The 24,380-nt window shown below is 46.1% G+C and overlaps 1 protein-coding gene across 1 annotated transcript in view; it reads right to left on the bottom strand.

Moving 5' to 3' along the window:
* LOC147033706 (nuclear pore membrane glycoprotein 210-like) overlaps positions 1–24,380 on the bottom strand; it is a 59,195-nt gene extending 34,815 nt beyond the window's left edge. Inside the window, exons 1-14 of the mRNA XM_085851842.1 lie at positions 24,233–24,380; positions 23,893–24,036; positions 23,325–23,393; positions 18,468–18,574; positions 17,823–17,963; positions 16,500–16,637; positions 14,620–14,775; positions 13,858–14,056; positions 9,681–9,826; positions 5,532–5,768; positions 1,919–2,092; positions 1,315–1,507; positions 1,007–1,113; positions 810–914 (exon numbers count right to left, since the gene is read on the bottom strand). Of these exons, the coding sequence (XP_085707968.1) occupies positions 810–914; positions 1,007–1,113; positions 1,315–1,507; positions 1,919–2,092; positions 5,532–5,768; positions 9,681–9,826; positions 13,858–14,056; positions 14,620–14,775; positions 16,500–16,637; positions 17,823–17,963; positions 18,468–18,574; positions 23,325–23,393; positions 23,893–24,036; positions 24,233–24,380 (2,064 nt within the window). The remainder of the gene's footprint in view (positions 1–809; positions 915–1,006; positions 1,114–1,314; positions 1,508–1,918; positions 2,093–5,531; positions 5,769–9,680; positions 9,827–13,857; positions 14,057–14,619; positions 14,776–16,499; positions 16,638–17,822; positions 17,964–18,467; positions 18,575–23,324; positions 23,394–23,892; positions 24,037–24,232) is intronic.

Genomic DNA, 24,380 nt, shown 5'->3' with positions numbered 1-24,380 from the left:
ACTTCCTAAACAACAGGCTCACTGTTCAGCTTCACTCCTTGATACCCTTTTCTCCTCCTTGTGGAACCACCTTCTTGAATCAACTCATTTCCACTCATCCCTTGCCAGGCTCCAAGGTGGAAACTTGCCACCATTTTGTCATGCTTCATCCTTCCCAAGGATCTTTTTTTACGCCTAGTAACCCCTTCTGCACCCACTTCTCTTGTATGCTAGCTTCCTCCTTTCTCATTTGCTGAACCTTTATAAATAAGCCGGTTATGTTTCTGCCTGTTCCCTACCTCTTGGATTCCAGTGCAATAACTTTATTTTCTCCATCGCCTTGCTCTTCCATGAGCCTACATCCATCCATCCCTTGGGACCATACTCTGTGCAGAGTGTTGGCGCCGCCAAAGCAGTCTCCTTGGCTATTGGGCACAATCCTGGACGGGTCGCCACTCCGACACAGGATACCAGCAAGCTAGCACTCATTTTGCCGACCTCGGAAGGATGACAGGCAGAGTCAACCGCACCTGGTATTAATTCAACAGCCCAGCAGGATTTGAACTCGGGACCCTGGGATCCCAAGCCCGCCGCTCCAGCCATTAAGCTAACACCAGGCGTAGCGGACATCGAGTAGACACAAAGACAACGGAGGTAAGATAATATCCACAAAAAAAACAACAAAGAAAATAAATCATAGTTTTCAAGATAACGAGAATAGAAAAGGTAGCAGATAGTGAGGAAGAGATGAAACGAAAAATCTACCCCATTCCCATCACCAGTGTGTCGAGGCTGTGTGCACGTGGGCCTCAATACACACAGAGACATACCCCAACATCCGGATGGTTGAACACTGTTAAGTTCTGAGGGAAGACCTGCACATCCTCAACCAGCAACAGTTCGATGGAGGCCTGGATGAGCGGCAGCCGCAAGTCCTACGGTGTAGGTGGAGGAGGTGGTGTGCTGAATAATCCATTTGTGTTACTCTCAGTGGTGAGAAGGACTGCACAAAGTTCAACATACTCACCTCTGTGCTTGCCTCGAACAGCTTCAAGTCCTGTTGGTGGTAACCATGGATTTCTACTGCGATGGTCACGGTGCCCTTTTTCTTGTGTGGAAAAACCGTCTGGATCCCTGGTGTGGTGTCAAGAAACCGACAACGTTACACAAAACTGACACTTTCAACATGTGCAGGAATACTATTGGAGAACTCGAGTTTTGGAAATGGAGGAATGGTACATTAGGTACATTAAAATTCAGAATAACTAATTGGGAAGAAAGGATTCTGATAGAAACAAAACGAAGACACACAAAGAGCTACTACCAAAGGCAAACCTTGAAGGCGCATCTGTCCTGATGCATCACTTTCAGGCTGGAAGACCAGCGGCCTGTCGGCAGAGATCGTCACCAGGGAATGATCCGACGTCGTCCAGCGTAAAGCCACGGAGCTGAAGTTGTCAAAGGTTCGGCCGTCAGCATCAAGGGTAAGCAGGAGGAGAGAGGCTGGAAGGTAGTTGGACATGGGAACCTGCGATGGGCACAATGGTGTGATAAATAATACTTTTGATTGATATGGTCACTTTAGAAAAGTATAAAATAATCCAATTCAAGGGTCAATTAGACCCCATTGCAGGTGAAGGATGAAATCAAAAGAACATTAATGGAGGTGTGCTAACCACCAAGGAAAGCAAGAAGAAGCTGAGGTTTTGGGTGCTAACCCTTCGTCAGAGTAAAACAAGAAGGAGGGACGGTGTGTCTGAGGTGGTTCGGTCAGAGAAGGGTCAGGAGACACGTGGTGGTGAGAACAACTGATTTGGGCAGGGAGAGTTAGGGTTCAGGTAGTTAAAAGTTAAAGTCAAAGGGACTGGGACAACAGATTATATAAAAGCAGCTGCAGACGAGTCGGCCGAGCAGGCTCTGCCAGTGCAGGGGTCCCTACCAGTTGGCGTTTTTGTTGTGTGAGGGGGCAGGGCCGGCCGAGGCCCACAGGGTGGTACAGAGGTGCGAGCAGGAGGCTGGCGGGACGTGCGCATACCACGAGCGTCTCAGCTCGTTCTTCAGCAGGGAAAGGGTTTGTGGTGCTCTCGTGGTTTCCCACCACCAACCGCAGCACCTGGGACACACACACACAGACAAAAAAAGCATATCTCACAAATGGAATAAATCACATTAGCATGGATCAGCTCACTACACTCGCCTCTCCACACGTTGTTGCAGAGATCGATGTCATACATTTGCTGTGTTGTTATGATTTACACCAATCATAACACAAACATTGATTTTCGACAATTTTGTTATTTGCAAAATCGAAGATTTTTCAACTATATTGGTGAGTCCATTTTGTTATTCTGTCTGTCTGTTTGTTTGTTTGTCACCGACAGGTCACAATTTTAAACCGACCTTCACCACATGGTGGAGTTTGTCATAAGGAAGAAGCCTATTGTTTTAGACGCCAAAAGGTCAACATTGGCCAAAAGGTCAATATAGGCTGAATTTCTAAAATTGTCAATTTTCATCCAATTCACTTGAAATTTGAAGAGGAGTTGCATATTTGAGGCACCACGAGGATGAGTGATGCAAGGGACACATCGGCTATTTTGGAGTTAATGCCATATAGCACTATTTTAACCCTTACCCTATCATCCGAGCCTATCATTAAAAAATGTCGCTGACATCACTCCTCCTCGTGGGGCCTCATTTGGTCATTGAATTCAACCACCAATTATTTTTGAAGTCAAATTTGTTTTTTGGATTTTCCAAGTATCGTACTCTGCACGACGTGTTCTTGTTTGTAATTTGGTGATATTATATATTTGAAATTTATTTGTGATGCAAGAGGGTCTTTTTGGGTCTTCGATGACTTTTGGGTTTTCAGGGTCTTTTGGGTCTTTGGTGACCTTTGGGTCTTCGCGGTCTTCAGGGCCTTTTGGGACTTTAGGGTCTTCATGGTCTTCAGGGTTTTTTTGGGTCTTCATGGTCTTCAGAGTCTTTGGTGACTTCTGGGTCTTTGGAGTCCTCAGGGTCTTTTGTGTCTTCTCGGAGGAGGGACATGCCGAGACCACATGCCGAGACATGCCGAGACCAAGCTCTTTTTATATTATAACAATAAAAAAAAATAACATGGACTGTTTGCGGCATTGTTCCTAAAAGACTAAGCATGTCATCATTAAATATAAATTATATATTCAGTATCGATCTGGTCGGGTATTTAAACCCTACTGAAACAAATAAACAAGCAGAAAAAAAAAACGCTCAACATTCCTTCAAACGACTGTACGTTCATTTCTATCATCCACAACCATTAGAAGGACTCAGTGAAATGACTTTGTTAAAGGATTGAAGAATGATCAATACCAGTGAATATTGAAGGGAAGTAAGAAATAATTAATTGTGCAGGTACACACACATAAATGCAAGTCGAGGAATATCATCATCATCGTCTTTTTAGAGAGCATACGTGATGCCAAAGCAGTCACTTGGCAAGGATCATGTCGTGTGCTTTGGCTCCAAGTGCCAGCCAGGTCCCCATGTTTGGTCGGTCGGTGATTATGCCGGGGGCGGTGTGCTGTGGGGGTTGGGGGATTGGTTCTTGCAATGAGCGTGGAAGGTTTGGCTGTTGGGTTGGGCCGGGCGGTTCGGTTGTCATGCTGTTGGGTGGGGGTGGAGAACGGTGGATGTTCAACCATGTGGGTTTGTTTGTTAGATTGTTGTGGGCGGTTAGGTTTTTGTGCTGGACAGTTTGGTTGTTGTGGTCGATAAGATTTTCGTGCCGGGCAGTTTGGTTGTTGTGGCCGGTTCAATTATTGTGCTGGGCTGTTTGGTTTTTGTTCCAGGTGGTTCAGTTGTCGTGGGCGGTTCAGTTTTTGTGCTGGGCAGTTTGGTTGTTGTGGCCGGTTTGGTTTTTGCGCTAGGCGGTTTGGTTTTTGTTCCAGGTGGTTCAGTTGTCGTGTGCGGTTCAGTTTTTGTGATGGGTGGTTCAGTTTTTGTGCTGGGAAGTTTGATTGTTGTGGCGGGTTGGGTTTTTGTGATGGGTGGTTCAGTTTTTGTGCTGGGAAGTTTAGTTGTCGTGGCCTGTTGGGTTTTTGTGCTCGGTGGTTTGGTTTTTGTTCCAGTGGGTTCAATTGTCGTGGGCAGTTCAGTTTTTGTGCTGGGCGGCTTGTTTGTTGTGGCCGCTTTGATTTTCGTTCAAGGTGGTTCGGTTGTCGTGGTCGGTTCGGTTCTTGTGCTGGGCGGTTGTTTTGTAATGGGGAGTTTGGTTGTTGTGGCTGGTTTGGTTTTTGTGCTGGGTAGTTCAGTTGTGGCCAGTTCGGTTCTTGTGCTGGGCGGTTTGTTTGTTGTGCCTGCTTTGGTTTTTGTTCCAGGTGATTCGGTTGTCGTGGGTGGTTCAGTTTTTGTGCTGGGAAGTTTGGTTGTTGCAGCCAGTTGGGTTTTTGTGCTGGGTGATTTGGTATTTTTTCTTCCAGTGGGTTCAGTAGTCATGGGCAGTTCAGTTTTTGTGCTGGGCGGTTTGTTTGTTGTGGCCGGTTTGGTTTTTGTGCTGGGTAGTTCGGTTGTCGTGGCTGGTTCGGTTTTTGTGCCGAGTGGTTTGTTTGTTGTGGCCGGTTTAGTTTTTGTGCTGGGTAGTTCGGTTGTCGTGGCCAGTTCGGTTCTTGTGCTGGGTGGTTTGTTTGTTGTGGCCGCTTTGTTTTTTGTTCCAGGTGGTTCGGTTGTCGCGGGCGGTTTGGTTTTTGTGCCGAGTGGTTTGTTTGTTGTGGCCGGTTTAGTTTTTGTGCTGGGTAGTTCGGTTGTCGTGGCCAGTTCGGTTCTTGTGCTGGGTGGTTTGTTTGTTGTGGCCGCTTTGTTTTTTGTTCCAGGTGGTTCGGTTGTCGCGGGCGGTTTGGTTTTTGTGCCGAGTGGTTTGTTTGTTGTGGCCGGTTTAGTTTTTGTGCTGGGTAGTTCGGTTGTCGTGGCCAGTTCGGTTCTTGTGCTGGGTGGTTTGTTTGTTGTGGCCGCTTTGTTTTTTGTTCCAGGTGGTTCGGTTGTCGTGGGCGGTTTGGTTTTTGTGCCGAGTGGTTTGGTTATTGTGCCGGGCAGTTTGGTTATGTGGTTTGGTTGTTGTGATGCACAGTTCAATTGTGCTGGGCGCTTTTGTGATGCTTGGCACTCCAGCTGAACATCCATTGAAAAACGGCTCACACATCGATGCCGCAAACAACATGAAAAACACGAGGACGGCGTTTTATAGCTCGGTCGGGATTCAAACCCAGGCTGGAGACTGTGAATGTTTATCAGCATACCTCTAGCCAACCCGACAAGCCACGATATATGGATACGAGTAAAATAAAAATAAACAAATGACATGAGAAGAAAAATCAAGAACATCAATCGAGATGATAATGATTGTCTTAAAATCGGCAAAACGATCAGTTTCAAAACATCTTGTAATGACGTCATATGAGCACAACACCAACAATCACTCCTCTTCCTGAAAATGAACACCACCCTGGTAACCGTGGGGTTTCATGAAAGACCCTTTCCAAGAATCCGAGTACATCCCTCGCACGATCACGCACCTGCTCTCCCAGCGCAGTGCACAGTGCTCCAAACACGTGCTGCTGTCCCGTTCTCTCCACAGAGCTACGGAGCCGTTTTGTGATCACGACTGAACCGCGTAGGCCGTCTTGGCCCTCAGTCGACAGCACCAACAGGAACTTTGAAGGTTCCAGCACCCAAGGATGAGGGCCACCCTCAAAAAGTAGCTCCTTGGAAGAGCCCAAAGTAACCAGCGCTGAAGAAACAGGGTCAGAGGCCTACGAGGGAACAGGATAGACAACTGAACAACAAAAGCATCACAATCATGATCGCACACTGTTACAGCTATACAACCAGTCACCCACACCTAAACAAGTTATAAACCCATAATACATTGGATGGAGCTGGTATAATCCACATTCACTGTGAAAAAGCAAGCAAGTGCAGCGACACATTCTATCTGGTTACAATCAGTCAGGCAGCTCATCCAGCATGTGATGCAGTGTAGATAGAGGGCTGTCATGACAACACATACCTTTCCTGAGAGCGACAACTCATGCAACACATGGATACGGTGTAGATTAAGGGACATTATGAACAACATATGGACGTGGCGTAGATTAAGGGACATCATGAACAACATATGGACGTGGTGTAGATTAAGGGACATCATGAACAACACATGGATGTGGTGTAGATTAAGGGACATCATGAACAACACATGGACGTGGTGTAGATTAAGGGACATCATGAACAACATATGGACGTGGTGTAGATTAAGGGACATCATGAACAACACATGGATGTGGTGTAGATTAAGGGACATCATGAACAACATATGGACGTGGTGTAGATTAAGGGACATCATGAACAACACATGGATGTGGTGTAGATTAAGGGACATCATGAACAACACATGGATGTGGTGTAGATTGAGGGACATCATGAACAACATATGGACGCGGTGTAGATTAAGGGACATCATGAACAATATATGGGTGCGGTGTAGATTAAGGGACATCATGAACAATATATGGGTGCGGTGTAGATTAAGGGACATCATGAACAACACATGGATGTGGTGTAGATTGAGGGACATCATGAACAACATATGGATGCGGTGTAGATTAAGGGACATCATGAACAATATATGGGTGCGGTGTAGATTAAGGGACATCATGAACAACACATGGATGTGGTGGAGATTAAGGGACATCATGAACAACACATGGATGTGGTGTAGATTGAGGGACATCATGAACAACATATGGGTGCGGTGTAGATTAAGGGACATCATGAGCAACACATGGATGTGGTGTAGATTGAGGGACATCATAAACAACATATGGATGCGGTGTAGATTAAGGGACATCATGAGCAACACATGGATGTGGTGGAGATCGAGGGAAATCATGAACAACATATGGGTGCGGTGTAGATTAAGGGACATCATGAACAACACATGGATGTGGTGTAGATTAAGGGACATCATGAACAACACATGGATGCGGTGTAGATTGAGGGACATCATGAACAACATATGGATGCGGTGTAGATTAAGGGACATCATGAACAATATATGGGTGCGGTGTAGATTAAGGGACATCATGAACAACACATGGATGTGGTGGAGATTAAGGGACATCATGAACAACACATGGATGTGGTGTAGATTGAGGGACATCATGAACAACATATGGGTGCGGTGTAGATTAAGGGACATCATGAGCAACACATGGATGTGGTGTAGATTGAGGGACATCATGAACAACATATGGATGCGGTGTAGATTAAGGGACATCATGAGCAACACATGGATGTGGTGGAGATCGAGGGAAATCATGAACAACATATGGGTGCGGTGTAGATTAAGGGACATCATGAGCAACACATGGATGTGGTGGAGATCGAGGGAAATCATGAACAACATATGGATGTGGTGTAGATTGAGGGACATCATGAACAACACATGGATGTGGTGTAGATTGAGGGACATCATGAACAACACATGGATGTGGTGTAGTTTGAGGGACATCATGAACAACATATGTGTGCGGTGTAGATTAAGGAACATCATGAACAACACATGGATGCGGTATAGATTAAGGGACATCATGAACAACACATGGATGCGGTATAGATTAAGGGACATCATGAACAACACATGGATGTGGTGTAGATTGAGGGACATCATGAACAACATATGGGTGCGGTATAGATTGAGGGACATCATGAACAACACATGGATGCGGTATAGATTGAGGGACATCATGAACAACACATAGATGTGGTGTAGATTAAGGCACATCATGAACAACACATGGATGCGGTATAGATTGAGGGACATCATGAACAACACATGGATGCGGGAGAGATTGAGGGACATCATGAACAACATATGAATGCAGTATAGATTGAGGGAAATCATGAACAACACATGGATGCGGTATAGATTAAGGGACATCATGAACAACACATGGATGTGGTGTAGATTGAGGGACATCATGAACAACATATGGATGTGGTATAGATTGAGGGACATCATGAACAACACATGGATGTGGTGTAGATTGAGGGATATCATGAACAACATATGTGTGCGGTGTAGATTAAGGAACATCATGAACAACACATGGATGCGGTATAGATTAAGGGACATCATGAACAACACATGGATGTGGTGGAGATTAAGGAACATCATGAACAACACATGGATGCAGTATAGATTAAGGGACATCATGAACAACACATGGATGTGGTGTAGATTAAGGGACATCATGAACACATGGATGCGGTATACATTGAGGGACATCATGAACAACACATGGATGCGGGAGAGATTGAGGGACATCATGAACAACATATGAATGCGGTATAGATTGAGGGACATCATGAACAACACATGGATGTGGTGTAGATTGAGGGACATCATGCTTGCCTTTCTTGGTTGCTTTATGCAGCTTTAGGCAAGAAGAGCATGGGAGGAGTCGATTTATTTATATACTCTGAGCCACCTCGGTTTAATTGATTCAGTTTAATCACTGATCAACTCACCGACTGATATTAAAGATTGGTACCTTCTCGTCCGGATGACGAAGAAAGCTGAAATTTTGCACGCCAACGGACATTGAATCCGGTACACCAGAAAAATTCACGGATTTGGCGGACAGCATCCATAAATGAAAATAAAAATGAATGAAAAAAAAAATCCAGAAAGAAAAAAAATGCAGGTGAGTGACCCGAGACAATGGAGAAAGCACGGTAATTTTGTGTGCCGACGGACATTGAAGTGGATACACCAAGAACGATCATAGAACCATCAGAAAGTGTCCGCAAATGAAAATCTAAATAAATGAACAAAAAAAAGAAAAAGACGTGCAGAGCACGATACTTGCAAAATCCACCCCACCCCCTCTCCAATGGTTACCATGGATACATCAAATTGTCCATGCCATAAAGATTATAATTGACAATCTTAATGAAAGCTCAGGTCAATCGGATGAAAAAACATTTTTCAGATTGAAATTCATGATTTTAGAAGTTTGACCTTGTGTTGACCTTTGACCTTTTGACCTCAAAAAAAGTTGCTTTCCCAATTCAGTGATTGACCATGCAAATCCTGTTCAACTTTCAAGTTAATCGGATGAAAAATGACGATTTTAGAAATTCGACATCTGATTTTTTAGTTGAAAATTGAGGATCTTACAAGTTTGACCTTAAAAATATTTGGTTCCCCAATTCAGTGATGCAATATGCAAATCTTGTTCAAATTTCAAGTCAATCGGATGAAAAATAACAATTTTAGAAATATGACCTCAAGATGAACTTTGACCTCAAAATCAATAGGCTTTTCAGTTGAGACTTCCTCTACAACTTGGTAGTTTCATGACAATCGGTTTGGAATTGTGACCTGAAGGCGCTTGACAAAATAACAAAATCGACTGACCAATATACTTGAAAAATATTCGATTTTGCAAGTAATAAATGAAAAATCAAATGCAGGTAAAAGACCTGAGACAATGGGGAAGCATGGTTCGTTATTGCTTGCAATGTGTAAGCATATCCCACGAGTGTCATGTGTAAGCATTATGCTTACAATGTGTAAGCACACACACACACATGATGTCTAGGCTTTTTTAATGGGGAACCATGCACAGCTCAACCACGTCCCTCATGATCACCTCACTAACCTTGAGCGGTGTGTAAGCTACGATGGTCACTGTGTCCAACAAGGCACCTCCAGTTCCCGTGTAGGTCACAGAGAGCACGGAGTGACCGACAGCGAGAGACTTAACACGAACACCCGAGCAATGGTCTTCCCCAGAGGGCAACTGGCCTGGCAGAATGCAGGATTGAAAAGGCTTCAACAATATGTGAATCGTTTATGACAATACAAATGTGTCATTTACTCAAAACAATCATGAAAAATATCATTCCACACATTCGAGGGAACAGGTGACTTAAGCCGCTGTCACACCTTGACGTTTTAGCCAGCGTATGGCAACGTATCAAAATGTATGTAAAACGCTGGCGTACGCTGAACTATTGATGTTTTTTTTAAAGTTTTGGGTGTATATTAACGTGTTGGACGTCTGCATAACGTTTTAATCACATATAGATAACTTATACCAATGAATGCAGAGCGTGTTGTCGGCGTTCACAACCTAACAGCTCAACGATTTAAATCATAACCGCACTAGACATCGAAGTGTGAAGCCGCTGTCACACCTTGACGTTTTAGCCAGCATATGCCGATGTATGAAAAGTTTGCCGAACCAAGCTGGCACACGTCGAATACGTTATGGGTAAGTTTTGTATATGTTAAGAGCACGCTGGCATACATTGTAGTACGCTGGCATAAGTCATTGTACGCCGAGTACGTCGAGAAATTTTCAGCATGTTGGAAATTTCTCGACGTACTCGATATATGACACACATTCCGCATACGCTGGCATAAGTTGTAGGCACGCTACGCGATCGTTGACACACGTCGACATACGTTACTTGTACGTTACTCATAAGTCGAAACATGTCAATGTAATGGTTAGCGTCATTGTTCCAGACTCCCTGGTTTTTTTTTTCTTCGGTATGACGGTTATGATGTAAATCGTTGAGCGGCAGCCTTTTAATTACATTATATTATAACCGCACTAAAAATCGAAGTGTCAACATGACCGTCATACCGAAGAAAAAAAAAAAAACCAGGGAGTCTGGAACACTGACACTAAACATTACCTCGACGTGTTTCGACTTATGAGTACCTTACAAGTAACGTGGGTCGACGTGTGTCAACGATCGCGCAACGTGCGTACAAGATGTTACTCATAGGTTAGAAATACGTTTCGGGTACGCTAAACATTACCTCGACGCGTTTCGACTCATGAGTAACTTACAAGTAACGTTTGTTGACATGTGTGAACGATCGCGAAACGTGCCTACAACACGTTAGTCATAGGTTAGAAATAAGTTACGGGTACGCTAAACATTACCTCGACGCGTTTCGACTCATGAGTAACTTACAAGTAACGTTTGTTGACATGTGTGAACGATCGCGTAACGTGCCTACAACACGTTACTCAGAGGTTAGAAATAAGTTACGGGTACGCTAAACATTACCTCGACGTGTTTTGACTTATGAGTAACTTACAAGTAACGTGTGTCGACGTGTGTCAACGATCGCGTAACGTGCCTACAACACGTTAGTCATAGGTTAGAAATACGTTTCGGGTACGCTAAACATTACCTCGACGCGTTTCGACTCATGAGTAACTTACAAGTAACGTTTGTTGACATGTGTGAACGATCGCGTAACGTGCCTACAACACGTTAGTCATAGGTTAGAAATAAGTTACGGGTACGCTAAACATTACCTCGACGCGTTTCGACTCATGAGTAACTTACAAGTAACGTTTGTTGACATGTGTGAACGATCGCGTAACGTGCCTACAACACGTTACTCAGAGGTTAGAAATAAGTTACGGGTACGCTAAACATTACCTCGACGTGTTTTGACTTATGAGTAACTTACAAGTAACGTGTGTCGACGTGTGTCAACGATCGCGTAACGTGCCTACAACTCATGGCCAGCATTATGCGGAACGTGTGAGTCATACGCCGGCATACGTCGGGAAATTTCAAGCATGGAAAATTTGTCTAACAGCTCGGCGAACTACGACGTTTGCCAGCGAACTACGACGTATGCCAGCATGCTCTTAACGTATACAAACTTACCCATAACGTATTCGACGTGTGCCGGCGTTTTAGCCCAATTTTGCACACGCCAGGCATACGTTGACTAAATCGTCAAGGTGTGACAGGGCCTTTATGGACGTGGAGGGGTGAAGAAGATGTTTGTTTATTTGTTTTTTTAACAAAAATTTAATTAATAAATTACATTTCCCGACAGTCCATAATGTGTGCAAATCAAATCCGAGCAGAAGGGGTCCTCGTTGGAATGACAGGAAGAATGACATGAGAGAAGTAGAGCAGAAATGTCTTAAACACCCTCAAATGAGATCCTATCACTGAGGCCACACACCCTGATATGAAGAGCAGATTAAAAAGGACAAAATATCAGGGGGGGAGTGATGGTGGTGGTCGTATGGCAGCTATCATTTCTTGAAGCGCGACTGTGTCGCTAATGCAGTGCCCCTCTACCAGTACACACACTGGAACTGGTACTCATTTCGCCGACCTTGGAAGGATGACAGGCTGAGTCAACCCCCTGGTGTATTAATTCTTAATTCAGTGGCCGACGGGGCTTGAACTCAGGACCCTCGGATCCCAAGCCGCCACCCTAACCACTCAGCCAACACCAGGCTTAGGGGGGAGTGATCAAACAGGGGGGTTAGGGGGCATGAGGTGAACTGTAAAATGAGGTGAACTACAAAAAAAGGATCTTCTATAACACGTTGTTCTTATTTCTGCTGCTGCTGTCGTGGCTGTGATCATTGTTTGTGTAGGCCTCCCATGTAATCCAATATAATAATTATGTTTATTTGTTTCTCTATCTTTCCAATGATTTTCTCTTAAACTACTCGACCAGGTACCACAAAACCCACATTATTATTCGGGTCTTTGTCCAAGCAGTTCTGGTTGTATATTATTTGTTCCATTACCAATGATGTCATATGATTTTTTCTTTTTATTATCAAGGAAGTTGGGAAATCAGTAAATTGCTTATAAGTCAAGGTTATAACTTCAAATAAAATAACTTTTACAAGTAGCTACCAGAACATAATATATCTGTGTTTGTGTGTTTATATATGTGGATGTATGTATAAGTATGTATATGTATGTATGTGTGTGGTTATGTCTTGCCTCCTTGTTGGGACGACGGTGCAGTAATGGGTCTTTATTTCGATAAAAACGCTATTTTAACTGAAGAATTGCAAGATGAAGGAAACTCGAGATTCAGAATTTAATTAATTTATTTAATTAATTTAAACATTATTCCAAACAAAAGAGAACAAGAATGTTGTTAACAACAGGAAAAAAGGGCGAAGAGATTCCGAATTTAATGTCCATTGTAATTTACTTTTAACATTGTTCTTAACGAACAGGAACAGGAACAACGCAGGCATGTTTTAATAATTCAGGCCTTTTAATGTTGAGCCCTGAACCCACACATGTATGCTCATCATCGATGGACAAGTTACGTAAGCACACAACCAAAGGTTATCGCACACCGCACTGACGCCTTGCATCATCACTCACGCAGATGCCATCCCAAACGTGCCAATTGCCAGAGGAGGCCGAAACACCTGGATGTGCTTGATGGAGTGAACAGCCTCATATAACACTGGTGTTTCATGGAGCTGAATGGACGTTTCAAAAATGAAGTGTTATACGCAGATGTCATATACATATCACGATTACCATCCTGCTTGGACATAAACACTTATCTCAGAAAGGACTCGTACATTAAGAAAATGGTGAAATCCGCACAAACCTCTTGTGCCCGAAATGGGCCAAAATATCAAAAATTTTTATCACAGGGATGTCATCTTACTCCAAGCTACTGTCGTGTTGTTAAAATCAAGCCTGGCTGTTTGTTTTGTGAAAAAAATCCATAATCAATAACAATTATAACTTAGTTTAGTCTCAGAAGAGCATGACAAACAGTCAGTCGATCAACATCTGATTCACACGATGGCAGACGCCGATCAAACCTTCACCTCATGTGGTCAATTCCTCGATGACATCATACGGTACAATGTTCAATTGCACCAAGATTAGCATGGAGGCAAACCATAAGTACAAAGCAGGTTACATTAGATTCAGAAACATCACAACCTGTCCGTGTGCATCATATTCACACAACAGTCATTCGTCATGCACCTAAAAACCTGCCATTTGCAAGCACACCTTTGAGTGGCTGGAAAATTGCCGCATTGTCCAAAGTGACGGAAAGTTGGAGTCGCGAGCAGTCTGTAAACGGAACTGCCTGCCGGCTCTCGAGGTCTACGAAGCCTGCGGCAGAGATCGGGATATCCAGGAGCGAGCCGAGGCGCACCTCAACCCGTGAGGGCATGAAGCGCAAGGACGACACCTCCAAGAGATAAACCTGGAGGGAGAAGAAATTGATCGGATCATCAAAGGTCTAAATGCAATCCATCCATCCATTGGGACCATACTCCGTGTAGAACGTTGGTGCTGCCTCAGCAGTCTACTTGGCTATTGGGCACAATCCTGGACGGGTTGTCACTCCGACACAGGATACCAGCAAGCCTGTACTCATTTTGCCGACCTCGGAAGGATGACAGGCAGAATCAACCCCACCTGGTATTAATTAAACAGCAAAATCGAGGAACCGGAATAACCACCAGGGTAAGGTAAGGACGTGGAGCTCCAAAGAACAAATTGAATGGAAGTGAGGGAGAGGCGGGATAGAGAAGTTAGAATTGAAAAAGGGAAGAAAGTAAAATGGTTGACGTCGTACGGATTTTAGAATTGAAAATTAAGTGGATAGGAGCGTCATGAAGAAAGGGAATACCGGTGTTGGACGATGAAGAAACTGATTATTTGTAAATAAACAGACAACCCATTGTCGTTATACATTCTACAAATGCATCATGATATTTAATTATAAAAACAAAATGCTCGAAGGCATTGTTGACGTGTATGGACCTTCATTTCTCCATGGTGCAGAGCGTTTTGCTCATCACGAGCTCGAACCACGCTCATTCCCACGGCGATGCCCGTCGAAAGCCAACCCCGCACTGTCACTGTGGCAACTTCGGTATCCGATGACGACCAGCTGAAGTTTCCGCTGCCACCCTCGGCCTACATGGGAAAAAATATCATATGGAGCCACACTCAACAGAGTTCTCAAGGGTACAATTAACTGGAAAAAAAGTCACAGAAAATTTAAACAGCAATGAGAACTAGGTCTGCTTAATTTTGCAGTTGCAAGACTAATGGAAATTTTTTAAAGAAAATCGATTCTGTGAGTCAGCAACAATGTTGCACGTGGAACAGGAGACAGATGCGTGACGGGGGCGGAGGAGGAGCGCGACGGGGGCGGAGGAGGAGCGCGACGGGGGCGGAGGAGGAGCGCGACGGGGGCGGAGGAGGAGCGCGACGGGGGCGGAGGAGGACCGCGACGGGGGCGGAGGAGGAGCGCGACGGGGGCGGAGGAGGAGCGCGACGGGGGCGGAGGAGGAGCGCGACGGGGGCGGAGGAGGAGCGCGACGGGGGCGGAGGAGGAGCGCGACGGGGGCGGAGGAGGGGGGCGACGGGGCGGAGGAGGAGCGCGACGGGGGCGGAGGAGGAGCGCGACGGGGCGGAGGAGGAGCGCGACGGGGGCGGAGGAGGAGCGCGACGGGGGCGGAGGAGGAGCGCGACGGGGGCGGAGGAGGAGCGCGACGGGGGCGGAGGAGGAGCGCGACGGGGGCGGAGGAGGAGCGCGACGGGGGCGGAGGAGGAGCGCGACGGGGGCGGAGGAGGAGCGCGACGGGGGCGGAGGAGGAGCGCGACGGGGGCGGAGGAGGAGCGCGACGGGGCGGAGGAGGAGCGCGACGGGGCGGAGGAGGAGCGCGACGGGGGCGGAGGAGGAGCGCGACGGGGCGGAGGAGGAGCGCGACGGGGGCGGAGGAGGAGCGCGACGGGGCGGAGGAGGAGCGCGACGGGGGCGGAGGAGGACCGCGACGGGGGCGGAGGAGGAGCGCGACGGGGGCGGAGGAGGAGCGCGACGGGGGCGGAGGAGGAGCGCGACGGGGCGGAGGAGGAGCGCGACGGGGCGGAGGAGGAGCGCGACGGGGGCGGAGGAGGAGCGCGACGGGGGCGGAGGAGGAGCGCGACGGGGGCGGAGGAGGAGCGCGACGGGGGCGGAGGAGGAGCGGGAGGGGGGCGGAGGAGGAGCGGGACGGGGGGGGAGGAGGAGGGCGGCGGGGGCGGAGGAGGAGCGCGGCGGGGCGGAGGAGGAGCGCGGCGGGGGCGGAGGAGGAGCGCGGCGGGGCGGAGGAGGAGCGCGGCGGGGGCGGAGGAGGAGCGCGGCGGGGCGGAGGAGGAGCGCGGCGGGGCGGAGGAGGAGCGCGGCGGGGCGGAGGAGGAGGGCGGGGGGGGGGGAGGGGGAGCGCGGGGGGGGGGGGGGAGGAGCGCGGGGGGGGGGGAGGGGGAGCGCGGCGGGGGCGGAGGAGGAGCGCGGCGGGGGCGGAGGAGGAGCGCGGCGGGGGCGGAGGAGGAGCGCGGCGGGGGCGGAGGAGGAGCGCGGCGGGGGCGGGGGAGGAGCGCGGCGGTGGCGGATGAGGAGCGCGATGGGCGGCGGAGGAGGAGCGCGCTGGGTGGCGGGGTGGAGGAGGAGCGCGACGGGCGGAGGAGCGCGACTGGCGGAGGGGGAGGAGGAGGAATGCGACGGGCGGCGGGGGAGGAGGAAGAGCGCGACGGGCTGCGGGGGTGGAGGAGGAGCGTGATGGACGGTGGGGGTGGAGCAGGCACGCGACGGGCGGCATTGGTGGAGGGGGAATGCAACGGATTGGATACAAATAGGGATAAGGTAAAAAACACACTGTGATGCGATGCTGGTATGGAGTTGGGTGGGCTTGCCAAGGGAAAACCAGCATAGATGGATGGAGAATAATGGGATCAAAAATCTCCACATCCTGGCTGTTGGAGATGGTTGGTGAGATGCCGATGGACAAACCATTCTGCATGCGAGAAAGGTAAGTGGGTTAGTGCAAAGAGATGTAAAGCTTGCAAGCTTTTGTACCCAGCTAACTTCCACAAAAAAATACCTTGTAAAAAACTACCCTGGGAGTCATTCATATAATCATGGTCATGATGCGTTGGCATTGCACCTCATTGGGATGACATGGGTTGAGAAACGAATCAGTATATCGGAAGAGCACCTCAATTACATATAATCACGGCATGCTTTTCTGTTGACAAAATATGGAAAAGTCTGTATGGGAAGTTACAAAACTACGGATGAGTTTTACCCATGTAGGTATAACAGGGTACAACAAGAAAGAGGAGAGATTGCAGACTCTCACCAGGACTTGTTTTGTGTGCTGTATTTTGTGTAGCAAATAAATGGAAGGATGTACTCAATGAAAGGTCGTTGACTGCAAATGAAGGGTCTAAATGGTGTACTTGTAAATGTGTAAAGGTCAGAAAAGTTTTGAACGTCAAATGGTCGGAATTGTCTAAAGGGGGCTAAAGGGTCTTAAAACGTCTAAAAAGGATCTAAACGTCAAAGGGGTCGACAAGGTTTAAAAGGTCTGAAAGGTGTGAAGGTCTAAAGGGTAGAAAAGAGTCTAAGGGTCTTTGGGGTTCTAAAGAGTCGAAGAGGATCTCAAGGTTTAGGTGGACGACAGGTCTAAGGGTTCTAAACGGTGTATCAGAGTCCATCGGGCCTGAAAGGGCCTCAGGGGGTATCAAAGGACGTTAGGGGTCCAAATTGTCTTCAGGATCTAAAGGATCTATCGGGTCTTAAGGTGTCGAAAGGGTTTTAGGGGGTCTATAGGGTCTTATGGATCTATGAGGTCTTAAAGGATTTATGGTTCTAAAGGTTCTTAGATGATTTATAGTTTGAAAAAGTCTCAGGGGTCTTTGGGTTACAAAAGGGTCTAAAGGGTCATCATGGTCTCAAAGGGTCTTAGGGTTCTCAATGCTCAAAAGGGTTTTATGGGTCTTGAAGGGTTTTTGTGGGTCTTCGTCATCTTCATGGGTCGCCGGGTTGTCAAGGTTCTTTGGGGGTCTTAGGGTTCTCAAGGGTCTATTGTAATTAATACACATACACATGTTCTGTGCAGACAAACAAATAGACAAACAGACCCAAATGCAATACCCTCTCCTCTGGCGAGGGTAATAAAGGAAGAAACGTCCTTCACCTCGGTTATAACTGAGACCAGGGCAGCGTGGATGGTAGTGGCTCCACGATGTAGCGCTCTCACGCGATGATAAGAGCCATTGCTCGACGACTCGAGCACAGAAAAGCTTTCCGTCGGGAACTTGGCCTTGATGCGGATGTTCTGTTTTATACAGAGGATCTTTTGACATCAATACATCCTTTCAAACAATAAGCACATATTCTTTTGTCCCTGAACACGAGTGTGGCAAGTGTGTTCGCCAATCCCCACACTTCCCATCGAAAGCAAAGTTGATACCGCTCTCGTACCTTATTGCCATGTGGCTATCATAACTACTAAGTTTGGTGAATTTCTGCACAACCGTTTTGGAGATAGGTGACGGATGGAGGCAGACAGATGGAGCTCATTGCAATACCCCCCTCCCCCCATTTTCATTTTTTAAGTGTGGAGATAAAAATCTGCCGTCACCCCATAACCAATCCAATATGAACCAAAGAGCTTTGTCAAAACTCACCGAGCGAACGAGTATGGAGCAACCCAAAAACACTCCACTAGTAACGTAAACTGAATGGGCCCGTGCACCCTGCCAACCCAATTGGTGGTGCGATGACTGTAAGTTTGGGGCAGTTTTACCCAAAGTGTAACTCTCGGTCGTGTGCAACTCACATCTGCAGGGAATGCCCGGTTACTGTCCCAATCGTAGATCTCGACCGTCACCTCGTAGTCGCGCCCCGTCTCCAACACCCATCGCTCGCCCGGCTGCACGGAAAATCCTGGCAGGCAGTGAGGGAGGGATGTTCCAAAGGGGGAAGGCAGGTTGATTGATACGGAGGATAGGAGAGAATTTAACAAACAATAAAAACAAATATTAACTTCCTTGGGAGGTAACAAATGAAAAAAAAAAAATTCCTTGGGAGGTAACCATATAGTTCCAGTCACTGCCATTGTCCAATAAGACTTCACCTGCAACCCACCATAAAACTCTTCCGAGATGGAGATGGCACATTTCGGCTTTTCCCCAGGAAGGGGTCCTGGTGGGCTTTTCACGTTGCCTGACCCCCAGGGGAATGTTACACGAAGTAGTTCGCTTTGCCTCATGGGGAGCTGGGTCGGCCAAATATACGCCTCCAAGGCTAACGGGCTTTTCATCAGGATAAGATTATTGGACTATTACGGAGAAAACATGGCGTCTCCATGTCGGACGAGAGCTCCATGTCTCCATGTCCGACACGTCATCACTGGAAGCCTACTGCTATTGCTGGGGTTATTCTTGTCATGTGGATGGATGCCCCACATTCACAAACCCTTACTACTGAATGATAGCAACCAACCACGCTGGAGCTCAGCATCAGGGATTAACCGAACTATCTACAACTTGCACAAAGGGAAGCTCGAACGGATGACAAAGGCACGAGACGTGGGTAGAGGTGAAATTGTCTCATGGCACAGAATCACAGCCATTAAAAGACAATTAATAAATAAAATAACCTAACATACAAGCAAAAATAACCCCTGTATTGCACCACGCAAAGAAACCACGCACACAGAAGAGGGCAAATGTGGGAAAATATCAGGCGGTGAAAAGCCGCGTTCTGAACGCCAGGCAGGCAGGCCAGCAGGCAGCTCACAAGGGCAGAATGTCCCAGCAGCAAAAGACATGGGCCAAGAGATCGAGAGATGCTGGTGTCAAGGAGCGATGCCAAAGAGTGAAAGGCTGCTGCGCCCCCCCCCCCCCCACCTTTATCAGCTTCCTAAACCCCTTCTTCGACCCCAAAAGCATCAACATCAGTGGCTGCAGGGCGTGATGGGGCAGGTGTGATGAAGGGTCAGGCTTCCCCTCCCTCATCCGACCCAACGGACTCCAGAAGGTGGACACTTTTTACTTTTCCACAGTGGTATCAACAACCATTATAATTAAAATCATAATTATCCAGCCACATTTTTCTCAGAGACTGTTCTACTGATAAACAAACCTTCATGCGGTTGTCACAAGTCATGAGAACTCGTGCATTTCCTCAGAATACCCCATTGATTGACCATTAAAACCTTCACTTGTAAAAGGAGCTTTTTAGCTGTCACATTGCCTGCACCTTCTCGGTGATATTATTATTACTGGCAGTGTTCCAAGCGTGCAACGCGCTCTTATGAAACATCACTTTATTTGGGCAGTGTATATGCAACAGACCACTACCTCAATCAATCCCAGGGAAAAGAAACCTTAGTCCAAGAGCATTAGGGTTTAACCTGGACATTTTTGGTAACAAGCTGATTTTTTCAGGAAAGGTCCAGAAATGTGTGTGAAATAACATACTAAAAGTCCTCATGAATCCTCCTTGAGCGTTTTCCGCAATCCAAGATGGCGTCCAAAATGGCCGCCATTTCATGTTTTTCTCTTAACTTTGCAAGTAGGTTTCCCCAAAACGCACTTTAGATGTCTAAATATATGTTTTGAAGTACAAGGAACTCAATAGAATACATTATAAGAGATGTAGAAGCACACAAGTGCCAATATATCCGCTTGATTTTGGTTCTCAACGTCTGACACTTGATCACTGCTCCACTTTTCATGAAGTATTTTGTGCGCCGAGTCACGGAAACTCACGACACTCGACTTTCCACTGATGCTGGTTACGACTAGATCATCACCATAGTGTTCTTTGAGCTTCCGTTTCAGATGCTTCATTGAGTATCCCTCGTTTCCATCCAAAAGCGTGGCCATGTAGTCTGAAAGCTCTTGAACTGAGTATTGGCATTCATCACTATCATCAAGAAACTCACATAGCTTCTGAAATGCTTCCTGGCGAATACTTTCAGTTGACACTCCCTCGTACTTTTTCTTGAGAAAGGATTGGGCACATGCTCGATGATATTTTGCTTCAGCTGCAACCAGATCATATGCATGTTGCACACGATCAGAGACATCATTGCCCCACTTGTCATCTCGCTCTCTTGCACGATCCAATACTGTTGCCTGAAACTCTAAGGTCTGAACACTGCTTACTGAATCTTTCCTACGAGAAGGGTTTTTAGTGTCCTGCGTGATAGGATCCGAACAGAACATACAATCATTCTTTATATCGAATGTCTTTGAAGCAGTCGACCGTAATTGAGTCACATCTTCATCTTCTTCAAGACAGGATGATTTTCTTTTTGTAGACACTATGGAACATTTCCTTGTGTAATTCTTGCGACAAACAGCATGGATTCGTAGTGGTGTTGCATTCTGAAACATCTCATGGAAGCCATCACCACGTTCTAAACTTGACATCACAAGTGTCCTCCGCCCCTTCTCCCCAACTTCAACCGTAGCAGGTGATGTTTCTTTGCAAATGATGCAAACCACATCCATTATCTGTAATGACAGAAATATGTCATGGACATTGTTTTCTTTTTGAATGTGAAACGTACTTCACATAGCTGCTTGGAAATGATAAATCAGGTTGCTACGTTTTAATCAAAAGAGATTTAAAAAGTGATGTGTTGACATTAAAGATGCATTGAGGGAAGGATATGCCATCACATGATTCTGCAATTTCTATAACACATCACAATCACAGTACTCTATAGCATGTTTACATATTGATACCTGTGAAGTTAAATTACAGATGAATCAACTCATTGTGGGGTGCCAGAATGTCTGGTAGGAATTGTATTGGGCAGAGAAAATCTCGCAAGGAAACCCGAGAGGAAAATGATGATGATAGTGGCTACTCCACAGAAATTCACTGCCATGTAATATGTGACTTGAAGACTAACTTATTTTGTTATCCCTAGATGTGCACTGCACTTGTACTGTCGCAGCCTGGTAATATATTTTATCTCCTATGACAACCAGGGATGACATCTCATAGCACTTTGTATCCAATGGAAAAGGCACTTTAAAATGTCTGCTATTATTAATAATGAATGTATACTAGCATATCACAATATAGGAATGACATGACACACACAAAAAAGGAACCTTTTATACAAATACAGCATACATGTACCAATAGGAAGGAGTGTCATACACTCTCTGATTTCTATCATACTATAATTCTTTTCATCTGCATGAAACAAATAAAATGATTCAATACAATGTTTTAGGTGTAACGATAGACTACTCCACAGAAATTCCCTGTCAAGTGATATTACACAGTACTGTGTAGTACATGCATGAAGACACAAATTTTGATCATGCATTTAGTCTGGGTACCAAAAATAATAGTTTTACTTCCTTAATGATAACGGAATGTTTCAAATAGAACTCACCTCATGGTAGACATCAACTGCATCTTGTTGGTAAAAAAGGTTAGCACCAAGTTTTCAATTTCCGAGCTTTAGGTGACGAAAATGGACCATATGGCAAATTTATGTCGCCCTGTCTGTTTAGCATCAAACTGATGGTACAATGTTTCCCTCGTAATGTCATAAGCGATTAAGGGCACACTTCTAGACTTTAACATTCAAATTGATTTCAATACTGTATGCACAGCAACCACATTTATAATTGAAATGTTTGTTGAATATTTTCAGGATGAAATATCACAGTTAATTAATTAATGATAAATATTTAAACAATTTTGAGATAAAATTGTTAATGGCAGCCATTTTGGACACCATTTTGGATTTTTGGAAGAGCTCAAACAGTTTTATTGGTACTTGCGTGCTTCAACATCTCTTAAAATGTATTCTATCGAGTTCCTTATACTTCAAAACATATATGTAGACATTTAAAGTGTGTTTTGGGGAAACCTGCTTGCAAAGTTATGAGAAAAACAGAAGAGGCGGCCATTTTGGACGCCATATTGGATTGCGGAAAACGCTCAAGGAGGATTTATGAGGACTTTTAGTATGTTATTCTAGACATATTCCTGGACCTATCCTGAAAAAATCAGCTTGTTACCAAAAATGTCCAGGTTAGGGCCTATTTTGACCTAATGCTCTTGGACTAACCTGGGCTACGTACATGAAGCAAAAACACATGTACTGCGTATGTGCATATATAATACATCGTGGTTATGCAGATCGGACAATTCCAATTGCACTGGCCCATATGCAGACACCATACTGCCGCCTATCGGCTCCAAGGCCCGTGACGCTTATCGGCTCCAAGGCCCGTGACGCCGATCGGCTCCAACCTTTCGATGTTTGATGATCTTTTGAACAGTCACTTTGGTCGTTTTACACTGAATGGAAGCTTACAAGGAGAGCCTGGCCATTGTGAATATGACACTTCCGAAGATGTCTTGGGCTTACCAAAATGATTCCTTTTATTTTTTTTCAGGTCACCATTGCGGGAGGCGTCAAGCCAGCTTTCCAATCAATGGGTAAAGGGCAGACACACATAAATACACACAAACTCTTGCTCCATTATATACAGATTAAACACAACAACAACTTGATCTGTTACTGTCTGTCACGAAATACGGTTCCCAGAGAGGTGAGACCTATCCATGAACCGGTCAGTGTTACTGTAACACAAACTGGCCCCCTGCAAACCAGACTGGGACCGAGCAGCAAACAGGCCAGCAGGGTACTCACCAAGAAAGGCTGGTTCGGTCACGTACACAGAGCAGTTGGGCAAGCGAGACAAGCCCTGCATGCGCATGTCTGGATAAAGGTGGTTAAAGCAAGCAACGGTAACAGGAGGAGGTATTCTGGGACCAGGTGTCACATCGTCATGGGGATTGAATGGTCCTCGGCATTTGAGACGTTCCTTGGATGTTGCAAGAAGCCTTACTATGGAATTCCATTTAACACGATGGGGAAAACAGCTTTGTCACGTTTCATTATCAATGCACAGACATTCAGTTTTCATATATTAAAACATGGCCATTAAAAGATTGGTGGGGAAAGGAGTGCGGGGCAGATTAAACGAGTCAACAGAAAGTTATTCAAGTACGGTTCACATCATAGCCAAACTGTGAAAACCTAGCTGGGTCAATAATGACATCAAGGGAAAAGGTAAACTCACTACCCCACCCACTCCAGTCTCGTAGTGGTGCCAGCCCACACTTCAGAGTTGACTCTTCAATGCCATGCAAGGAAATTTGTGAGAAAGAAATCATTGCCCCAAATTCCCTTCATCGAATATGGAAATAAAAGATACTTTTGTGCTGCAGTAACAGCTTGCTATGACCTTTACGTAGGGCAGTGATGGTCGACGTATCGTCATCGAGGTGCACCACCGGCAGAATATCCATCTCGTCACCCTGCAGCCGAAACTTGTACTGATCTGATGGCATCACGATCTCTGGCAGCAAAAGTTCATTGTGCATTATTTTCATGTTGCATAATGACCTCGAGGGAGATCCAAAATCAAGGTAGAGAGGCGAACAATGGTAAAGGGAGGACGAGTCACAACGTGAAGAATTTCCAAATTAATGAATAACCCACCGAATACAAGTGGCTCCCACCTGAACCATCCAAAATCTCCACTAAAAGCTCACCAAGAAGACGGCCGTGACGGAGCTTGAGCACACGGTAACGAATGCGCGTGTGCACGACAAGGTACACGTCGTGTGTGGGGTTCAGCAGTATGTTCTCGAGAATGAGCAGATGCAACTCGGCACCCTGCACGTTCTGTGGGTGAATCAT

The sequence above is a fragment of the Eptatretus burgeri genome, chromosome 2, assembly GCF_056783735.1.
Source record: "Eptatretus burgeri isolate ZD-2024b chromosome 2, Ebu_testis_v1, whole genome shotgun sequence".
In the NCBI taxonomy this organism is placed as follows: domain Eukaryota; kingdom Metazoa; phylum Chordata; class Myxini; order Myxiniformes; family Myxinidae; genus Eptatretus; species Eptatretus burgeri.
The sequence above is the reverse complement of the archived record's forward strand: the minus strand, read 5'-3'. Positions and strand labels throughout refer to the sequence as shown.